The 14,796-nt window shown below is 45.3% G+C and overlaps 1 protein-coding gene across 9 annotated transcripts in view; it reads left to right on the plus strand.

Moving 5' to 3' along the window:
* Positions 1-14,796, plus strand: part of CHD6 (chromodomain helicase DNA binding protein 6) — a 104,002-nt gene that overhangs the window by 65,361 nt on the left and 23,845 nt on the right. For 4 of the 9 annotated variants that reach the window (XM_083617662.1, XM_083617661.1, XM_083617663.1 and 1 more), the window contains 11 exons: positions 1,425-1,511; positions 2,236-2,370; positions 5,721-5,842; positions 6,391-6,634; positions 7,496-7,672; positions 8,704-8,847; positions 9,287-9,542; positions 9,935-10,145; positions 11,916-12,111; positions 12,635-12,797; positions 13,086-13,270. In XM_083617662.1, the coding sequence (XP_083473788.1) occupies positions 1,425-1,511; positions 2,236-2,370; positions 5,721-5,842; positions 6,391-6,634; positions 7,496-7,672; positions 8,704-8,847; positions 9,287-9,542; positions 9,935-10,145; positions 11,916-12,111; positions 12,635-12,797; positions 13,086-13,270 (1,920 nt within the window). Of the gene's footprint in view, positions 1-1,424; positions 1,512-2,235; positions 2,371-5,720; positions 5,843-6,390; positions 6,635-7,495; positions 7,673-8,703; positions 8,848-9,286; positions 9,543-9,934; positions 10,146-11,915; positions 12,112-12,634; positions 12,800-13,085; positions 13,271-14,796 lie in introns of all 9 variants that reach the window. The other 5 variants (XM_083617666.1, XM_083617664.1, XM_083617668.1 and 2 more) reach the window with 2 other exon arrangements.

The raw sequence follows: 14,796 nt of genomic DNA on the forward strand, positions 1-14,796 counted from the left end.
TGCTCATTATTTATAAGCTGTCAGTTAATCCATAGCCTGTCTATTGGCCCAGATAGTTGAAAATGCGAAGTTGCTGCATTTTGAATGGGGCAGAGCTCTGTTTGATGACATTTTGCCCCATAACAGTTCCATGAGAACCAAGGTAGCCAGAATCTTTTTTTTTTTTTTTGGGAACATGATCTTGGATGTTCCTCTCTTTGTGTCAGATAGCATACTGTGCCCTTGCTAGATTTAACAGGATGCCATACCTTTGCATGTTTGTGTTTAGGCATACATTGTGGAATTTTCACCTCAAGTAGGAAGAGGAAAAGGATGGCTTGATGGTTCATTGTGGCCCTTCGTGGCTTTCCATTACATCTGTGTAAGACCCTTCCAGTTAAGCCCTGGTCGAACACTCAGAAACCTTACGGACTTTCAGGAAACCTAATTCAGTTTGTTGCTGCTGCTCTCCCTTCCTTGATAATCCTGCACAGGCTTCTGCAGACAAAAAAGAAAAGAAAAAAGTCACCTTGAGGAAGGGTGGTGATGCAGTCGTTGGCAGCAGAGAGCTTCCTTTCAGACAAGAGAGGCTCTTAGCTGGTAAATGATGTGTGGGGTGTCATTTTCTGTTTTGGGTTTCCAACTTCCTTCTGCAAGGTAAAATCTTCTTTGGCTTAGGGAGGAACTAGCACTGGAGGCAGGGCCCCAAACCTATTTCAAGTTTGACCCGAAGGGGGCTGGACCCTGCGCAGAATGGGCCAGCACACTCCGAGTATGGGGGGTTTACATTTCAAGCTCTCTCTGCCGCATACCATCCACATCTCTCAAACGAACCTCAGCATAGCCTGAGAACACCCCTCTTAAACTTATGCACCTTCGCTGTTTTAGAAATGTGAAAGCCTGAGCAAAAAAGGTTTTTTTAGTAGGGGGATTTGGTTTCCGTTTTCCTTTTTAATCCCCTCTTCCCCAGTATGAACATCAAAAGAGGCTTGGGCAGAACCCCCCTTTTATGTCACTCGGGTATGTACTTCCATTTGCCTGTATGAATTGGAGTCATCAGATGAGGAGGATGTAAGGAGAGGTAAGCAGCCTCTGCTGCTTCTGTTAGAAATGCTGGAGGAGTTTGGTGAAGACTCATTTGCTTGTGTAGGAATGAGTCATTAAGCAGAACCAGTGTCCAAGGACCTTCAGTCCTTTCTCAGTCCAAAATATAGCTCCTGTATTTAAAAATAAATAAAGTTGCTGGCCGGACAACTTAATGCTTTTTTACTGGCTTATAAAAAAGGGAGTGCCTGTGGGAGCCTGTGTGGCTTTCTTATACCACAATAATCCAACAGATCCTGGCTTAATGGCTTCAGAAGCTATTGTTTTCATGCTTACTTTGTTCAGTCAAGTTTTACCCTGTCTTGATGTATGTCCTGTTGTTTTGTATCCTTTCCTGCCAGCCTGATGAAGATATGTTCAACCCAGACTACGTGGAAGTTGATAGAATTTTGGAGGTGGCTCACACGAAGGACTCTGACACTGGGGAGGTAGGTGTTGTTCTAGCATGGTTGCTCCTTGCAGTTGACAGCTCCTTATTAATCCCTCTTGTTTTCATGACGGACCATAGAGTGTGTGCAGTGTGAGCGCCAGAGTAGTGCGGCACTGATAACAATGCCAGGTGCTGATACTTAATGCTGGGCATATCTGTTGCATGCAAATGTCCCAGCTTCAACCCACTCACCTCTTCCCTTTTCTTTGAATTAGCTGTGTGTGGGGGGGGGGGCATTGGATTAATTTGAGTCATGCTGTTTAACGCAAATCCAATTTATTCATCACTGTGGAGGGCATAACTAATTGCTTTTAAATATTCTGAGTATGCATGCTTCTTCAAGATAAGAACTAACTAACCAAATGGTCCATCACTGGGCCAAGATCTTCTGCTCACCCCTGCGTTAAGATATATGTGCAGTTTATTATTATTATTTTTAGAAAAAACCCCTCCTCTGCCTTAGGAATGTTTTTATGATAGCTGGCTGTACAGTTGCATCTGTCAGCATCCCTGCACTCAGTTCCCATTGGTCTTGATGCAAACCTTCCTTATCCTCGGTTTCCTTCTCTGTAGGGATTTGTGCAACAGATTTTTATGTGCTTCCATTTGCTTAAGGCTCTTGCTTTCTTGGTATATGTACAGAACAGGGTTCCCAAAGGACTTCTGTCACTTGCGCTTTGTCACTTGTTTTCTGCATCTCCTTTGTTTTCCATGGATTGCAGGAGGTGACTCACTACCTGGTGAAATGGTGCTCATTGCCTTATGAGGAAAGCACTTGGGAGCTGGAGGAAGATGTCGACCCTGGAAAGATCAAAGAGTTTCTCTCTCTGCAAATCCAACCAGAAATCAAATCCTTGGTAAGAGTTAAGAGAGAAACTTCAGTTTAATAAGGAGGGAAATGTTGTGTGTTGATGAATTTTAGCATTAGGTTCTTCTCAATCCTGGCACTCTCTCTTAAGATGTTGTTCCTACCCTTATCTTCTCCTGATATCTTTGCTGAGGCCATTCAACTCACAGCAGTAACCTTCCTCTCTTTCCAGCCCTTCCTCCCCCACTTTCATCCAGATGTCTCACAGAGCATCTGCTAGTTTAGCCTTGGCTATTCATGTAGTGTTATTATCTGCTGCTTATCATCATTTTGTGGTTGTTTGATAGTGGCTCTTCATATCTTTTGTGCTGTGAAATCCAGCTGGTTGGTGCAGAGATGCTTTGTAGGTGTCATGTTCAGTACATAAGTTTGTAACTACAGTGGGACCTCGGGTTAAGTACTTAATTTGTTCTGGAGGTCTGTTCTTAACCTGAAACTGTTCTTTTTTTTTTTATAATATTTTTATTTTTCCATATAAACACAATACAACAAACATAAACATACAAAAACAAAAACAAAACAAAAAACATGTATCATTTCATATCCTAATTTCATATCCTATCTTCCCCGACTTCCTCATGCCTCCCCTTTCTGTATTCCAGATTCTTATCGATTGTTCAGCAAATCTTCCCTTATTTTAATTTAAATTTAGACTATTCTTCCTTATTCTCCTTGTCTTAACCATTGCTAATAGTAACCATTTACTTTCCAGTCCAACATCATTCTAACTTTCATTAACTTTGTGATATTTCTTTAAATAGTCCTTGAATTTTTTCCATTCTTCTTGCGCTGCTTCTCCTCCCTGGTTTCGGATTCTGCTCGTCATTTCTGCCAAGCCCATATAGTCTATCACCTTCATCTGCCATTCTTCCAGTGTGGGTAGTTCTTGCGTCTTCCAGTACTTCGCAATGAGTATTCTAGCTGCTGTTGTAGCATACATAAAGAAAGTTATATCCGTCTTTAACACCCCTTGGCCGACAATACCCAAGAGAAAGGCCTCTGGTTTCTTGGGGAAGAGCATTTAGAAGCTACTAGATCAAGAACAAATGTCTGGTTTTAGCACAAAGAGGACCAGACAGTGGTGCTTAAGCCAAGCAACATTATTGCATACACCCAGGTGGAATGTACAGGCTCACGTGGCTGAGTGTGAGGCAGCTGTAATGAGAGAGTGGCCAGACTGGTTTGTACAAGTCGACAGAGATGTTCATTTCCTGGTATGGGGGCAGCTCTGATTGACACAACACAATAATGTGGGTCTTTTGATAAGGTTGGTTTCCTGAAGATCAAAGGAGCACAGTTCACAAAAGAGGGTGCAATGGGTAAGATGCAATTTCTTATAGCTGCCAGGAGGACTGGGCTTTGTAAGGTGGAGGTACAGTGGTACCTTGGGTTAAGTACTTAATTCGTCCCAGAGGTCCGTTCTTAACCTGAAACTGTTCTTAACCTGAAGCAGCACTTTAGCTAATGGGGCCTCCCGCTGCTGCTGTGCCGCCGGAGCCCGATTTCTGTTCTTATCCTGAAGCAAAGTTCTTAACCTGAAGCACTATTTCTGGGTTAGCGGAGTGTGTAACCTGAAGCGTATGTAACCCGAGGTACCACTGTAATGGCTCACTGACATGAGCAGAGCTGACCCCCCCAAAAAAATAGGTAGTAGCTTCCCTGAAAACCAGGAGGACTGTAGTAGGCAAATCCAGTCAGGCTTATAAGATGGAAGTGGTGACTGACTGATAGTCACGATGTCTGTAGATTACCTCCAGTTTCAGCAGCCTTGTGCCGAGTCCCAGTTGCTGGGAAAAGGGAATAGGAGAGTGCTGTTTTGCTTAATTGCTTATGTGATTCCTTGCTTGCCCTTCACCATAAGCTCCCAAGGGTAGGTTACAACAATAGAATATGCGGTTCAAAAAAGGAGATAAGCCATTACAATGATAAAACAAGTAAAATTATGAAACTGTATTGGAAAGGACCTGGGTCCCACAAAACAAAACAAGACACCCTCCAAAGGGAAACAATTTTTTTGTTTCACATCTGGCTTGTTGGGCTTCCTATAGGTGTCTACTTTTCCACTATATGGGAACAGAATGCTTTTGCTCATTTTATTTTTAATTGTGTTGTTTTATTGCTTTGTTGTTTCCTGGGCTCATTTTGGCGAAAGGACGTGACATAAATTTAATAAAAAATATTGTTGTTGGCTAAGTAGTCCAACCTGGTGTGAGGCAGTCTTCTATGTTTCTGATAAATTCCTAGTGTGTTCCACTCATCTTCATTAGGAGGATTTATTCATCAGTTTGTCTGGCTGCAGTCTTGTACACATTTACTTTCGAGTAATTACCACTGGACTTACTTCTGAGTAGCTGTGCATAGGATTGTGCTGAAAGATTCATATTCTGTCTCCTTTCTATGAAGACCTGGATGGAGTAGGAGCTGTGCCTTAATGTGCTGCTAATGTTGAGCAGAGCTGTGGCTACTTCAGTGGTCTTCTAAATAAAGTCCAACCCTTTGAAGGTCCCTTGCTGTGTAGCATGGCTTATGGATCTATATCTCTTTTCAGCTTTCCTCCACCCTTTGAAATAGCTGGTGTAGGAACAATTTCATGTAATAAATAAAAATAAACAAATGTTGCTTTCCTCAAAGGAATCCAGAACTCTGGATGGGGTCATGTGTGGGATGTGTTTGTGCCAGGGGGCTAAAAATGAATTGCTTCCCTACAATGACTTATGTGGATGGGTTTTTGGTATTGTTCCATTGTGTTATAGATCCTGATAAGTATCATATTATAGGTCAGTAAGGAGTTTTCTCCCAAGCCCTTTTTGCTTATTTTTTTTAAAAAAACCTTTTGCCTGTAGGATGTGGCTTCAGTCACCCAGAACTACTTGTTCTGTAGGGGTTCTGTTCATTCCTGTTCTGTGGCACAGTGTGATCTGAATGATGTAAGTGCCCTAGTTTGTTCTTTGTGCCCTGAACCACTATGGGGAAACTTGTGAGCACATTGCAAGTCTTTACTTTATCAGGCTCCCAGTGTATTCTGGACTAATACAGTATTCCGGCCATCATAAAGTTGGCATGGAACACATGTGCTTCTATCACTTAGGTTCACCCCTTCTGCTGCCAGTAGAGGTAGGTGGGTTGAATTTGATGATGGGGTTTTCCCTTTCAGCTCTTGGGAATCTGTGAATGCATGGCACTTTTGCCATAGCCAGTACCATACCATAAACACAAAATGTAGCTTGCTATAGAATGTGAGAACTAGTTAGAAGTGCTAATCAATTATGAAAATATCCTTCCCAAGGCAAGATTAGTCTTTGCACTAGTCACTGTACTCCTTTCTGATTTCCCCTCCAGGAACGTCCTGCCTCTGAGTCCTGGCAAAAGTTAGTGAAAACTCGGGACTATAAGAACAACAACCAACTGCGGGAGTACCAGCTGGAAGGAATGAATTGGCTGCTCTTTAACTGGTACAACAGGTGAGTTGCAGATGGCACAGGGGCATCTTTGGTAAATGTCATCAGAAACAATGAAGTAACAACAGGAGTTGTTTGAAGGGGTGCTGTTAGCATATTTCAGAGGCTACAAGCATTCAGCTGGGTTTTGGGGATGTTTTTTGTTGATTTGGTGTATAGTTTAATTGGCTTGACTTCTTTGTCACTTGCAGGGTAGCTGGAGCAAATGTGCCTATAACTTATGCTAGGAATGTGGAGGCAGGAGAACTGTGTAACTGTTGGAAACGTGCAGCATGGGAAGCTAACCCCGTACTGTGTTCACATGTTGCTTTTGCTGCAAATGTCTGAGGCTATTTGCCATCAATACTAGTTAATTTGGCACTCATTTCCATGGGATGTAGACATGAACTCTTAAGAAGCAAGTAGGTGGGGAGAACCGCGCCAGAAGGTTCAAACAACTTGTCTAGGTAACACATTGTGTCATTGTTAAAGCCAGGAATCGTCTGCAGGAGGCCTTGCTCAGTTGTGTGCTTCCCAGGGATTGTAACGCCTGCTTGTGGTGTTTCCCGTAGGAAGAACTGCATTCTGGCTGATGAAATGGGTTTGGGGAAGACAATCCAGTCCATTACATTCCTCTCTGAGATATACCTGATGGGTCTTCGGGGGCCGTTCCTCATCATTGCCCCACTCTCCACAATCACAAACTGGGAGAGAGAGTTCCGCACGTGGACTGAGATGAATGCCATCGTGTACCATGGCAGCCAGATAAGCCGCCAGATGATCCAGCAGTATGAGATGGTGTACCGGGATCCACAGGTTTGTGATGCTCTCTGGTCCCCAGGCACCCCTGGAATCCTTGCTGCTACTGCTGTGCCTGGGTGTGTTTTTTAACTTCTGTTGGAAATGTGGCCTGCAGGGTTCCCAGCACTGCTCTGGAGCAGGGTGGGGAGGCTTTACTACTTTGGGGAGTCTAAAACCAAGGAGTACATGAAAAACAACAACAACAACAAAATGTTAGAGCCCTGCAAAGGTCCATCTCATCCAGTGTTCTCATGGTGGCCAACCAGAAACCTATGGGAAGCTTGCAAGCAGGACCTGAGTGCAATTTGCAACAACTGGTATTCAGAGACAACCTACCTCTGACAGTGGAAATAAAACACAGCCAACATGACCAGTCCACTTGTAATTTAGAGTAGTTGAGGGTGGTGTGAGTGGTGCAGCTGACTCAGTGGCGGCACATGTTTGGGAGGTTCTGAAAGCGAGGTTTAGGCTGCACCTTCCTCCACTGCCAGAATTGAACAAAACTTTCAGAAAGCAGAGAGTGGGGCTTTACCACCTGGATACCTTGGGGGAGAAACCTAACTGGGAAGGGCTGCTTGTCCTTCAGTTATAGATGCAGACTCCAGGTGCATTTAATAGTGCCCCTTCTCTACTTATGGGTATGCTCAGTGAACAGAGGAGTTATGCTAGGTATGGGCAACTGCTGAGTAAGTAGAAGATTACTGGTGATGTAGTTCCATGGCCTCTGTTTTAAGTGGAGCTTGCAAGTCCCCTTCTGTTGAGCTTGACTGGCACTTTTCAGGCACCAGGTGCCTCAGTCAAGAACTTGAGGGACTCCTGCTACCTGAGCAGTCCTAGCTGCTAGCAAACTCTCCCATCTTGTTTTGGTATCTCCAGGGCAATCCTCTTTCAGGGCTCTTCAAATTTCATGTAGTCATCACCACCTTTGAGATGATCCTGGCTGACTGCCCAGAGCTGAAGAAGATCCAGTGGCGCTGTGTGGTAATCGATGAGGCCCATCGGCTCAAGAACAGGAACTGCAAATTACTGGAAGGACTGAAACTCATGTCTCTGGTGAGGCTTTCCAAATTGAATTTCTTCTTCTGTGCACTGTGGGAATCCAACCCTGGTACGAGGTTACTGAATGCTGTGCACGTGCACACCGATTTCAATTGCTGTACTGTGGCCAGGATCCTACTCCACAGTTGCACAACACATGTCCTGAGGTTTGCCCAAGATACCGTATTTTTCGCCCTATAGCACGCACTTTTTCCCCTCCAAAAATGAAGGGGAAATGTGTGTGCGTCCTATGGGTCGAATGCAGGCTTTTGCTGAAGCCTTGCGAGCGAGAGGCGTCGGTGCGCACTGACCCCTCTCGCTCTCCAGGCTTCAGGAAGCTATCCGCAAGCCTTGGGAGCCCGGCGGGAGCTGCCACGGGCTCACAAGGCTTGCGGGCAGCAGCCTGTTCTGGGGTCGGGGGAAGCTCGGGCTTCCCCCACCCCAGCCCCGCGGCTGGGGGGGGGGAAATAAAAATTTATTTATTCCCCCCGCAAAAAAAACCCCGAGGTGTGCCCTATAGGGCGAAAAATACGGTAATTGTGCTTTGTCCCTGCATGGCTCTGAATGGGAACTTCTAGCAGCCTTCTAGCTATGTGCTGCATGTATCTCATGCACACCAGAGGCATACCATAGCATAGCTTTTCCAGTTATACCCTTAGGAGAGTCACTGTGTCTGGATGAAACCATCAGTCAAAACTTGTGGACTCTTAGCATTTTCTACAGCGGGCAGTTTTGGAAGTTAAGTGCTTTCCTGTAGGAAGATGGCTTGGAGCCATCTGGCTTGCAATAGAATGTTTGCTTCTCCCTCAGGTGGCAATGGTTTGGGCAGGGCAGGTGCTGGCTGTAAAGATGTGAGAATGGTCTATGAGAAGCTGGCTTCTCCGAGAGCTGAAAGTAGACCCTTTGACTGGCAGAGTGACCTGTCACCAGCTGCCTCTGGTCCAGAAGCAAAAGCACTGCAGGGCCACAATGCAGGAGTTAGCGCCCTGTCCATCCTGTTGCCTCAGCAAATGTCCTGTCCTGATCTCTCCCTGCATGGCAAATAGGAACACAAAGTGCTCCTGACTGGGACACCCTTGCAGAACTCGGTGGAGGAGCTCTTCAGCCTGCTGAACTTCTTGGAGCCACAGCAGTTCCCATCTGAGACGGCTTTCCTGGAAGAGTTTGGGGACCTCAAGACAGAGGAACAGGTAAATAGGAAAGGTTGCAGGATTGACTCTCAGCTGGTGTGCTGAGCCGGGGCTCACTTCAGTAGGGCGTGTGTGTTTCAATGATCCCCCCCCCCATTTTTTGTTGCTTTTATCTGTAAACCGCCTTGAGTCCCTGACAGGAAGAAATCAGAGTATAAATAAATATATAATAGTAATAATAGTATGTACCACTTTTCTCCCAACTAGGCATATTTGTTGCATATGCTACTTTCCCTGTTTGAGGCTCACAAAAGAGCAGTAAGCGGGCTTTGCCCTGACATCTTAGAATTTGCATGTCTGAGTTCTGGGCAGTTGCTTACTTAATCAGTATGCTAGGTCTGGCATATGGAGAGCCTTTGTATGTGAAGTTCCAGAGTTGCTGTCTGAGCTGAGATCCCATGCAGTGTTAATGGATTATCTTTCTTCTTGATCCTGGCAGGTAAAAAAGCTCCAGTCCCTCCTGAAACCCATGATGCTGAGACGGCTGAAAGACGATGTGGAAAAGAACCTAGCACCCAAACAGGAGACCATCATTGAGGTAGAACTGACCAACATCCAGAAGAAATACTACCGGGCTATCCTGGAGAAGAATTTCAGCTTCCTGTCCAAGGGTGCTAACCAGCACAACATGCCTAACCTCATCAACACCATGATGGAGCTGCGCAAGTGCTGCAACCACCCCTACCTCATCAATGGTAAGGGGTGAGGCTGGAATCTGGGTCCTCCAGCACACTTGGCCTGTGATGCTGCTGCAGTTTCCTCATCCATAGTGAAGTGGCAAGAGTTACCATAGCAACTTGCAGATGAATCGGGTGTTTCCTTAGGAGGTGATGGTGCCATCAGTGGTTCCAACAGCGGGGACGGGAGGAGTTCTAGTCAACAACATCTGGAGAACTACAGGTTCCCCACCCTTGGCCTAGAGGTATAAGGACTGCCTCCTGCCCCCCCATCACAGTTCCTTTACCAAAGTCTCCATGGTAAACAATGAGCATCACCAAAACAAAGCAATAATGTGCTAGGGGTGCTTTGGGAGTTGATTATGAACCTTGAACCATTGGTGAATTTCCCCCCTCTCTCTCTGGGCCAGGGGCAGAGGAGAAGATCCTGGAGGATTTCCGTAAAACCCACAGTCCAGATGCTCTTGACTTCCAGCTACAGGCGATGATCCAGGCAGCAGGCAAGCTGGTGTTGATTGATAAGCTGCTGCCGAAGCTGATTGCAGGCGGGCACAAGGTGCTGATCTTCTCCCAGATGGTGCGCTGCCTTGATATCCTGGAGGATTATCTCATCCAGAGGCGGTCAGTACAGCCCAAGAGCTCGCACCACAGAGCATCACCTGGATCAGTGATATCCTTCCAGAGCATGCTAAGCTGTTAGGCTTACTGTCATCTTCCAATGCACTCATGTATACCATTTTCTTCTCCCCCTCTGCCTAGATTCTCTCCTTCATCCCCTTATTGTTTTTCTCTTTCCCCATAGATTCTCTTCCTTTACCCTAGGAGGCAGGAAGGGAACAGCTGTGTTGTGAAAGCAAGCACAAACCCTCCATCCCTTGCAGCTGTCATAACTCACTTTCCCTGGATCCATTCTTCTCTGTGGATTTGAGTCACAATCTGCCTTGAACCACTACCATGCGGGATAGCAGTCCCTATTGAGAATTCAGTACCCATAGAGGAAAGGAACCATAGCTCAGTGGTAGAACACATGCCTTGCATGGAGATAGTCCCAGGTTCAATTCCTGTCATCCCCTGTGAAAAATAGGATTGATTGGTCACTGCTAATCACAATAGACAGTAGGAGGCTAAATAGACAGATAGTTTCATCTCGTATAAGGCAGCTTCTTCTGTTCCTAATTAAGAAGCAGTCCAGTCATTTTAAGTTCGATGTCATGCGGTAAAGCTTTGTGGCACCTTAAAGGTTTAACACAGTTATTATAGCGTAAGATTTTGTGGAGTAGAGTCCCATTTTTATGATGTGGGCTCCAGTCCATGAAAGCTTGTGCGCTAACACATTAGTTAGTGCTTAAGTTGCCACAAGGCTGCAACAGAGTTATGTGGCAGCCCCTCTGGAAATCATAGCAGTTCACTGTGATCTGTATCTATGTAGTTGCTTTCTCACTGTGATACTAGATGGCTCCAGCAGCCCTCCTGCAGTTTATCAGTTCTGTAGTGCACACCTTCTTCTCTGAGTGAACCAGCCGCTGCTGGCTTAAAAGTGCCTCCCTGGTGGAGACCCGCTTTCTAAGCAGCACACTTGCAGCTACCATCTTATTCCAGCTGCTTTCTGTAATGTGACAAAGGCTGCTAGAAGTCGCACAAGAAGTAGCACATCACAGTTGGGAAAATCCTGGGCTTTAAGTTGCCTGGTGGTTAGAACTTTAATCTGGGACCCAAGAGACTGAATAGTTTTTTTTTAAACATGTAGTACTAGTGCCTATTTGAAATACATTTCCAGCTCTTTGCATAGTAATCTAGTTGCTTTACTACTTCTTGACTATTGGTATCAGAGAACATCTTACATAGAAAGCCATGGGGGGGGGAGTGGGCTTTGGGTGAAACTGGGGGATTATTTTAGGGGACCAGCTTGATTATAGGAGGGGGGTCTTGGAGTACCAGGTGTATTTGCTGATATCAGAATAACTCCTAGATCCTATGCATGTCTATTTAAAAAAAACAGATACAGGTGGTGGTCCTGATATTTTAGCACTTTAGAGCATGGCCGCAAAGCATTCCATCCACGATGCCTCAACAATCCTGGCAACAAGCCTGTAACATAGGCCAGCAGTATTCTCTTTATATTATAGAGATTGGGATAAGGTTAAGAGATATTGGCATGATTGAAGTCTCCCAAAGAATTCATAGCTAGACTGATATTTGAAACAGGGATGGCTGCTTCATGGCCATTGCTCTTTTCCACAACACCAGAGTAAGGAAACTGGGTTTGCTTAGCTTTACCAACACAGCTCTGTTGCTAATTTGGCCACAGTTGGAGGCAGAAAGTCCTGGTTCTGTGGTGCTGCTTTTTGCACTATTCCCAAGGTGACCTATTATGCCTCCCTCTTTACACAGGTACACCTATGAGCGCATTGATGGGCGGGTGCGTGGGAATTTACGCCAGGCTGCCATTGACCGCTTCTGCAAGCCGGATTCAGACCGCTTTGTGTTCTTGCTCTGTACACGGGCAGGAGGGCTGGGCATCAACCTTACTGCTGCTGACACATGCATCATCTTTGACTCGGACTGGAATCCACAAAATGATCTGCAGGTACTGCCAACATCTCTGAGATGGGACCACATGGTCCAAAGGTCTGGCTAAAAGCTTGTTGCTGTAGAGGCTATGTAGAGTGACCATGAAAAATGTGGAACTCACTGCTCAGAAGGCAAAAGGGTGCTTGAAGGGGCATGAACCTGACACTCCCATCTCTTCCACATCAATAGGGTATCTCTTCCAGCTTCAGGTGTACATGCATTTTCAGTTTTGTACTCATAAAAGTTTCCCCAACAACAAAAGTAAACTCTAATATGCCTTGATTTGGAAATGCTTTGGTTGTTTGTGGGTCTTACGGTTTGTGAGTCTAATGGTGGTGTCTATTACGGTCTTTTATACAGGGAAGCCTTGGCATGGCTGTTCTTCCTCCACCTGATGAGTTCAGATGCAGTTATGAGAGGGTTAAGAGAGGTGGTGGGGGAAGGATTTTGATGGTGATGTGGATGGAGAAAGCTCCCCCGCTGCCTCCAGTTCGGCCAGCTCTGTCTCCAGTGATGCCTTCCTTGTCTCTCTCCTGTAGGCTCAGGCTCGCTGCCATCGGATAGGCCAAAGCAAGGCAGTGAAGGTCTATCGCCTCATCACTAGGAACTCTTACGAGCGGGAGATGTTTGACAAGGCCAGCTTGAAGCTAGGCTTGGACAAAGCGGTGCTGCAGGACATAAATCGCAAGGGGAGCAACAATGGGGTAAGGAGGCCTTTTGGAACCATGACCTTTGGGTCTGCTAATTTTCATTCCTTTCTGTAGACTTCATAGAATCATAGAGTTGGAAGGGACCCTGAGGATCATCTAGTCCAATCCCCTGCAATGGAGGAATCTTTTGCTCAACGTGTGGCTTGAACCCACATCCCTGAGATTAAGAGTCTGATGCTCTACTGACTGAGCTATCCCAGAACCTACTTTTTGAAGTTGCCAGTTTTTTTTCTGTTCGCTGTCCAAGGTGGGGTTCTCTTTTCTTTTTGTTTGTCTCTTTGGAAGGTGCAGCAGCTCTCAAAAATGGAGGTCGAAGATTTATTGCGAAAAGGCGCTTATGGGGCTTTGATGGATGAAGAAGACGAAGGCTCCAAGTTCTGTGAGGAAGATATTGACCAAATACTTCAACGCAGAACCCAGACCATCACTATCCAGACTGAAGGGAAAGGCTCCACATTTTCCAAGGTTGGTGTATACTGTTTGCTTGGGGGCAAAGACCAGCTGAGCCTGCAATAGTCCTCTTAGATTTTCAGTAGCATGCAGGCATATGAGAGCATGCCTTTGGGAAGAAAGGGGTTGTGCTCTGCTCCATTATTTTCTGCAAGCCCCTCTGATTCTCACAGGCATTTTTTTTTTTTTTTTTTTTTTTTTTGGGTAAAGGTTGAGCTTCTTTTCTGGTTTCATTGCCTTCTTGGTTAAGGATTCTATTAGACTATTAGAGTGCTACCTTCTTCCTGTGACACTAAAGATGTCTGCTAAAGAAATGCAGAGAAATACAGTTACGAATCAGAATTACAATTGGACAGCGGGTATGAGTAGCAAAGAAGAGGAGAAGGTGTTCAAACCTCCATTGTTGGAGGCAGTATATCACTGAAAACTGGTTGCTGGGAATCACAGTTGGGCAGAGTGCTGTTGCACTTGAGTCCTGCTTGCGGACTTCCCACGGGCATCCAGTTGGCCTCTGTAAGGACAGGATGCTGAACTAGATGGGCCATTGGCCTAACTCAGCAGGCTTTGCTTATGCTCTTATGATAGGTAGGTAGGTAGGTAGGTAGGTAGGTAGGTAGGTAGATGATAGATAGATAGATAGATAGATAGATAGATAGATAGATGATAGATAATATAGAAAATTTATTACGGTCGGAGACCAGCTTATAAAACACACTTGGGGTACAATCCCAGAAGGAAAACAAACATTTAAAACAATGTACAACAATAAATTTAAAATTTATAAATGTGATAAGTGTATAGACACTTAAAACTTTAAGATAAGCTACCGCAGAGAGATGACCCAGAGTCACCCATGGAACCAAATTTGGGGATTTTCTTAACGAACTAGTTTGGGTTGGGGGATGGTCTGCACCTATAGATCTGTACACAGAATCTGGCAACCACCCGGGTCATCTTATGTTGTTCTTATGTGTTTGACGGAGCTGAATCATTAGACTGAATAGTCGTATGAATTGTTTCTATCTAGCATTTGCCTTGTGACTCTGGTGTTGGCTCCAGGACACTGGAGCAACTGCCTCTCTCAGTTATTCTACCTTCTTAGCACAGCAGGTCCATGGGGGTCTTGTCAGTGAACCCCCTGGTGGGGTGTGTGATGCCAAATGATACTGACCATTGAAAACAGGCCCTGTGTAACCCTAGCCATGCCCCTTGCCTTCCCTATATTAGTGAGATGTTTGTCCAAGGGGTCAACTTCTTCAGGGAATCACGTTGTAGTCTGTGTTGCATAGCAGAGAATTGGCACCAAGAGAGTTCTGGGGGTGAGACACTGTGTTTGTTTTTCACCTCTGCCTATCAACTATATGTTTGGCTGACAAGCTGGTTTCTTGAAACCAACCTGCTAAATGCAATGCCTGGTATGTATAAATATCCAGAAAAAAACACCGTTTAGAAATCCTAATCACGTATTGTTTATCCCAGGGCCTAACATCCTCAGCATGTTGGAGAAAGCCAATTGCTGGGCATTCTCTAATTTAACTACC

This window comes from Podarcis filfolensis, assembly GCF_964270895.1.
Source record: "Podarcis filfolensis genome assembly, chromosome: 6".
NCBI classification, from domain to species: Eukaryota; Metazoa; Chordata; class Lepidosauria; order Squamata; family Lacertidae; genus Podarcis; species Podarcis filfolensis.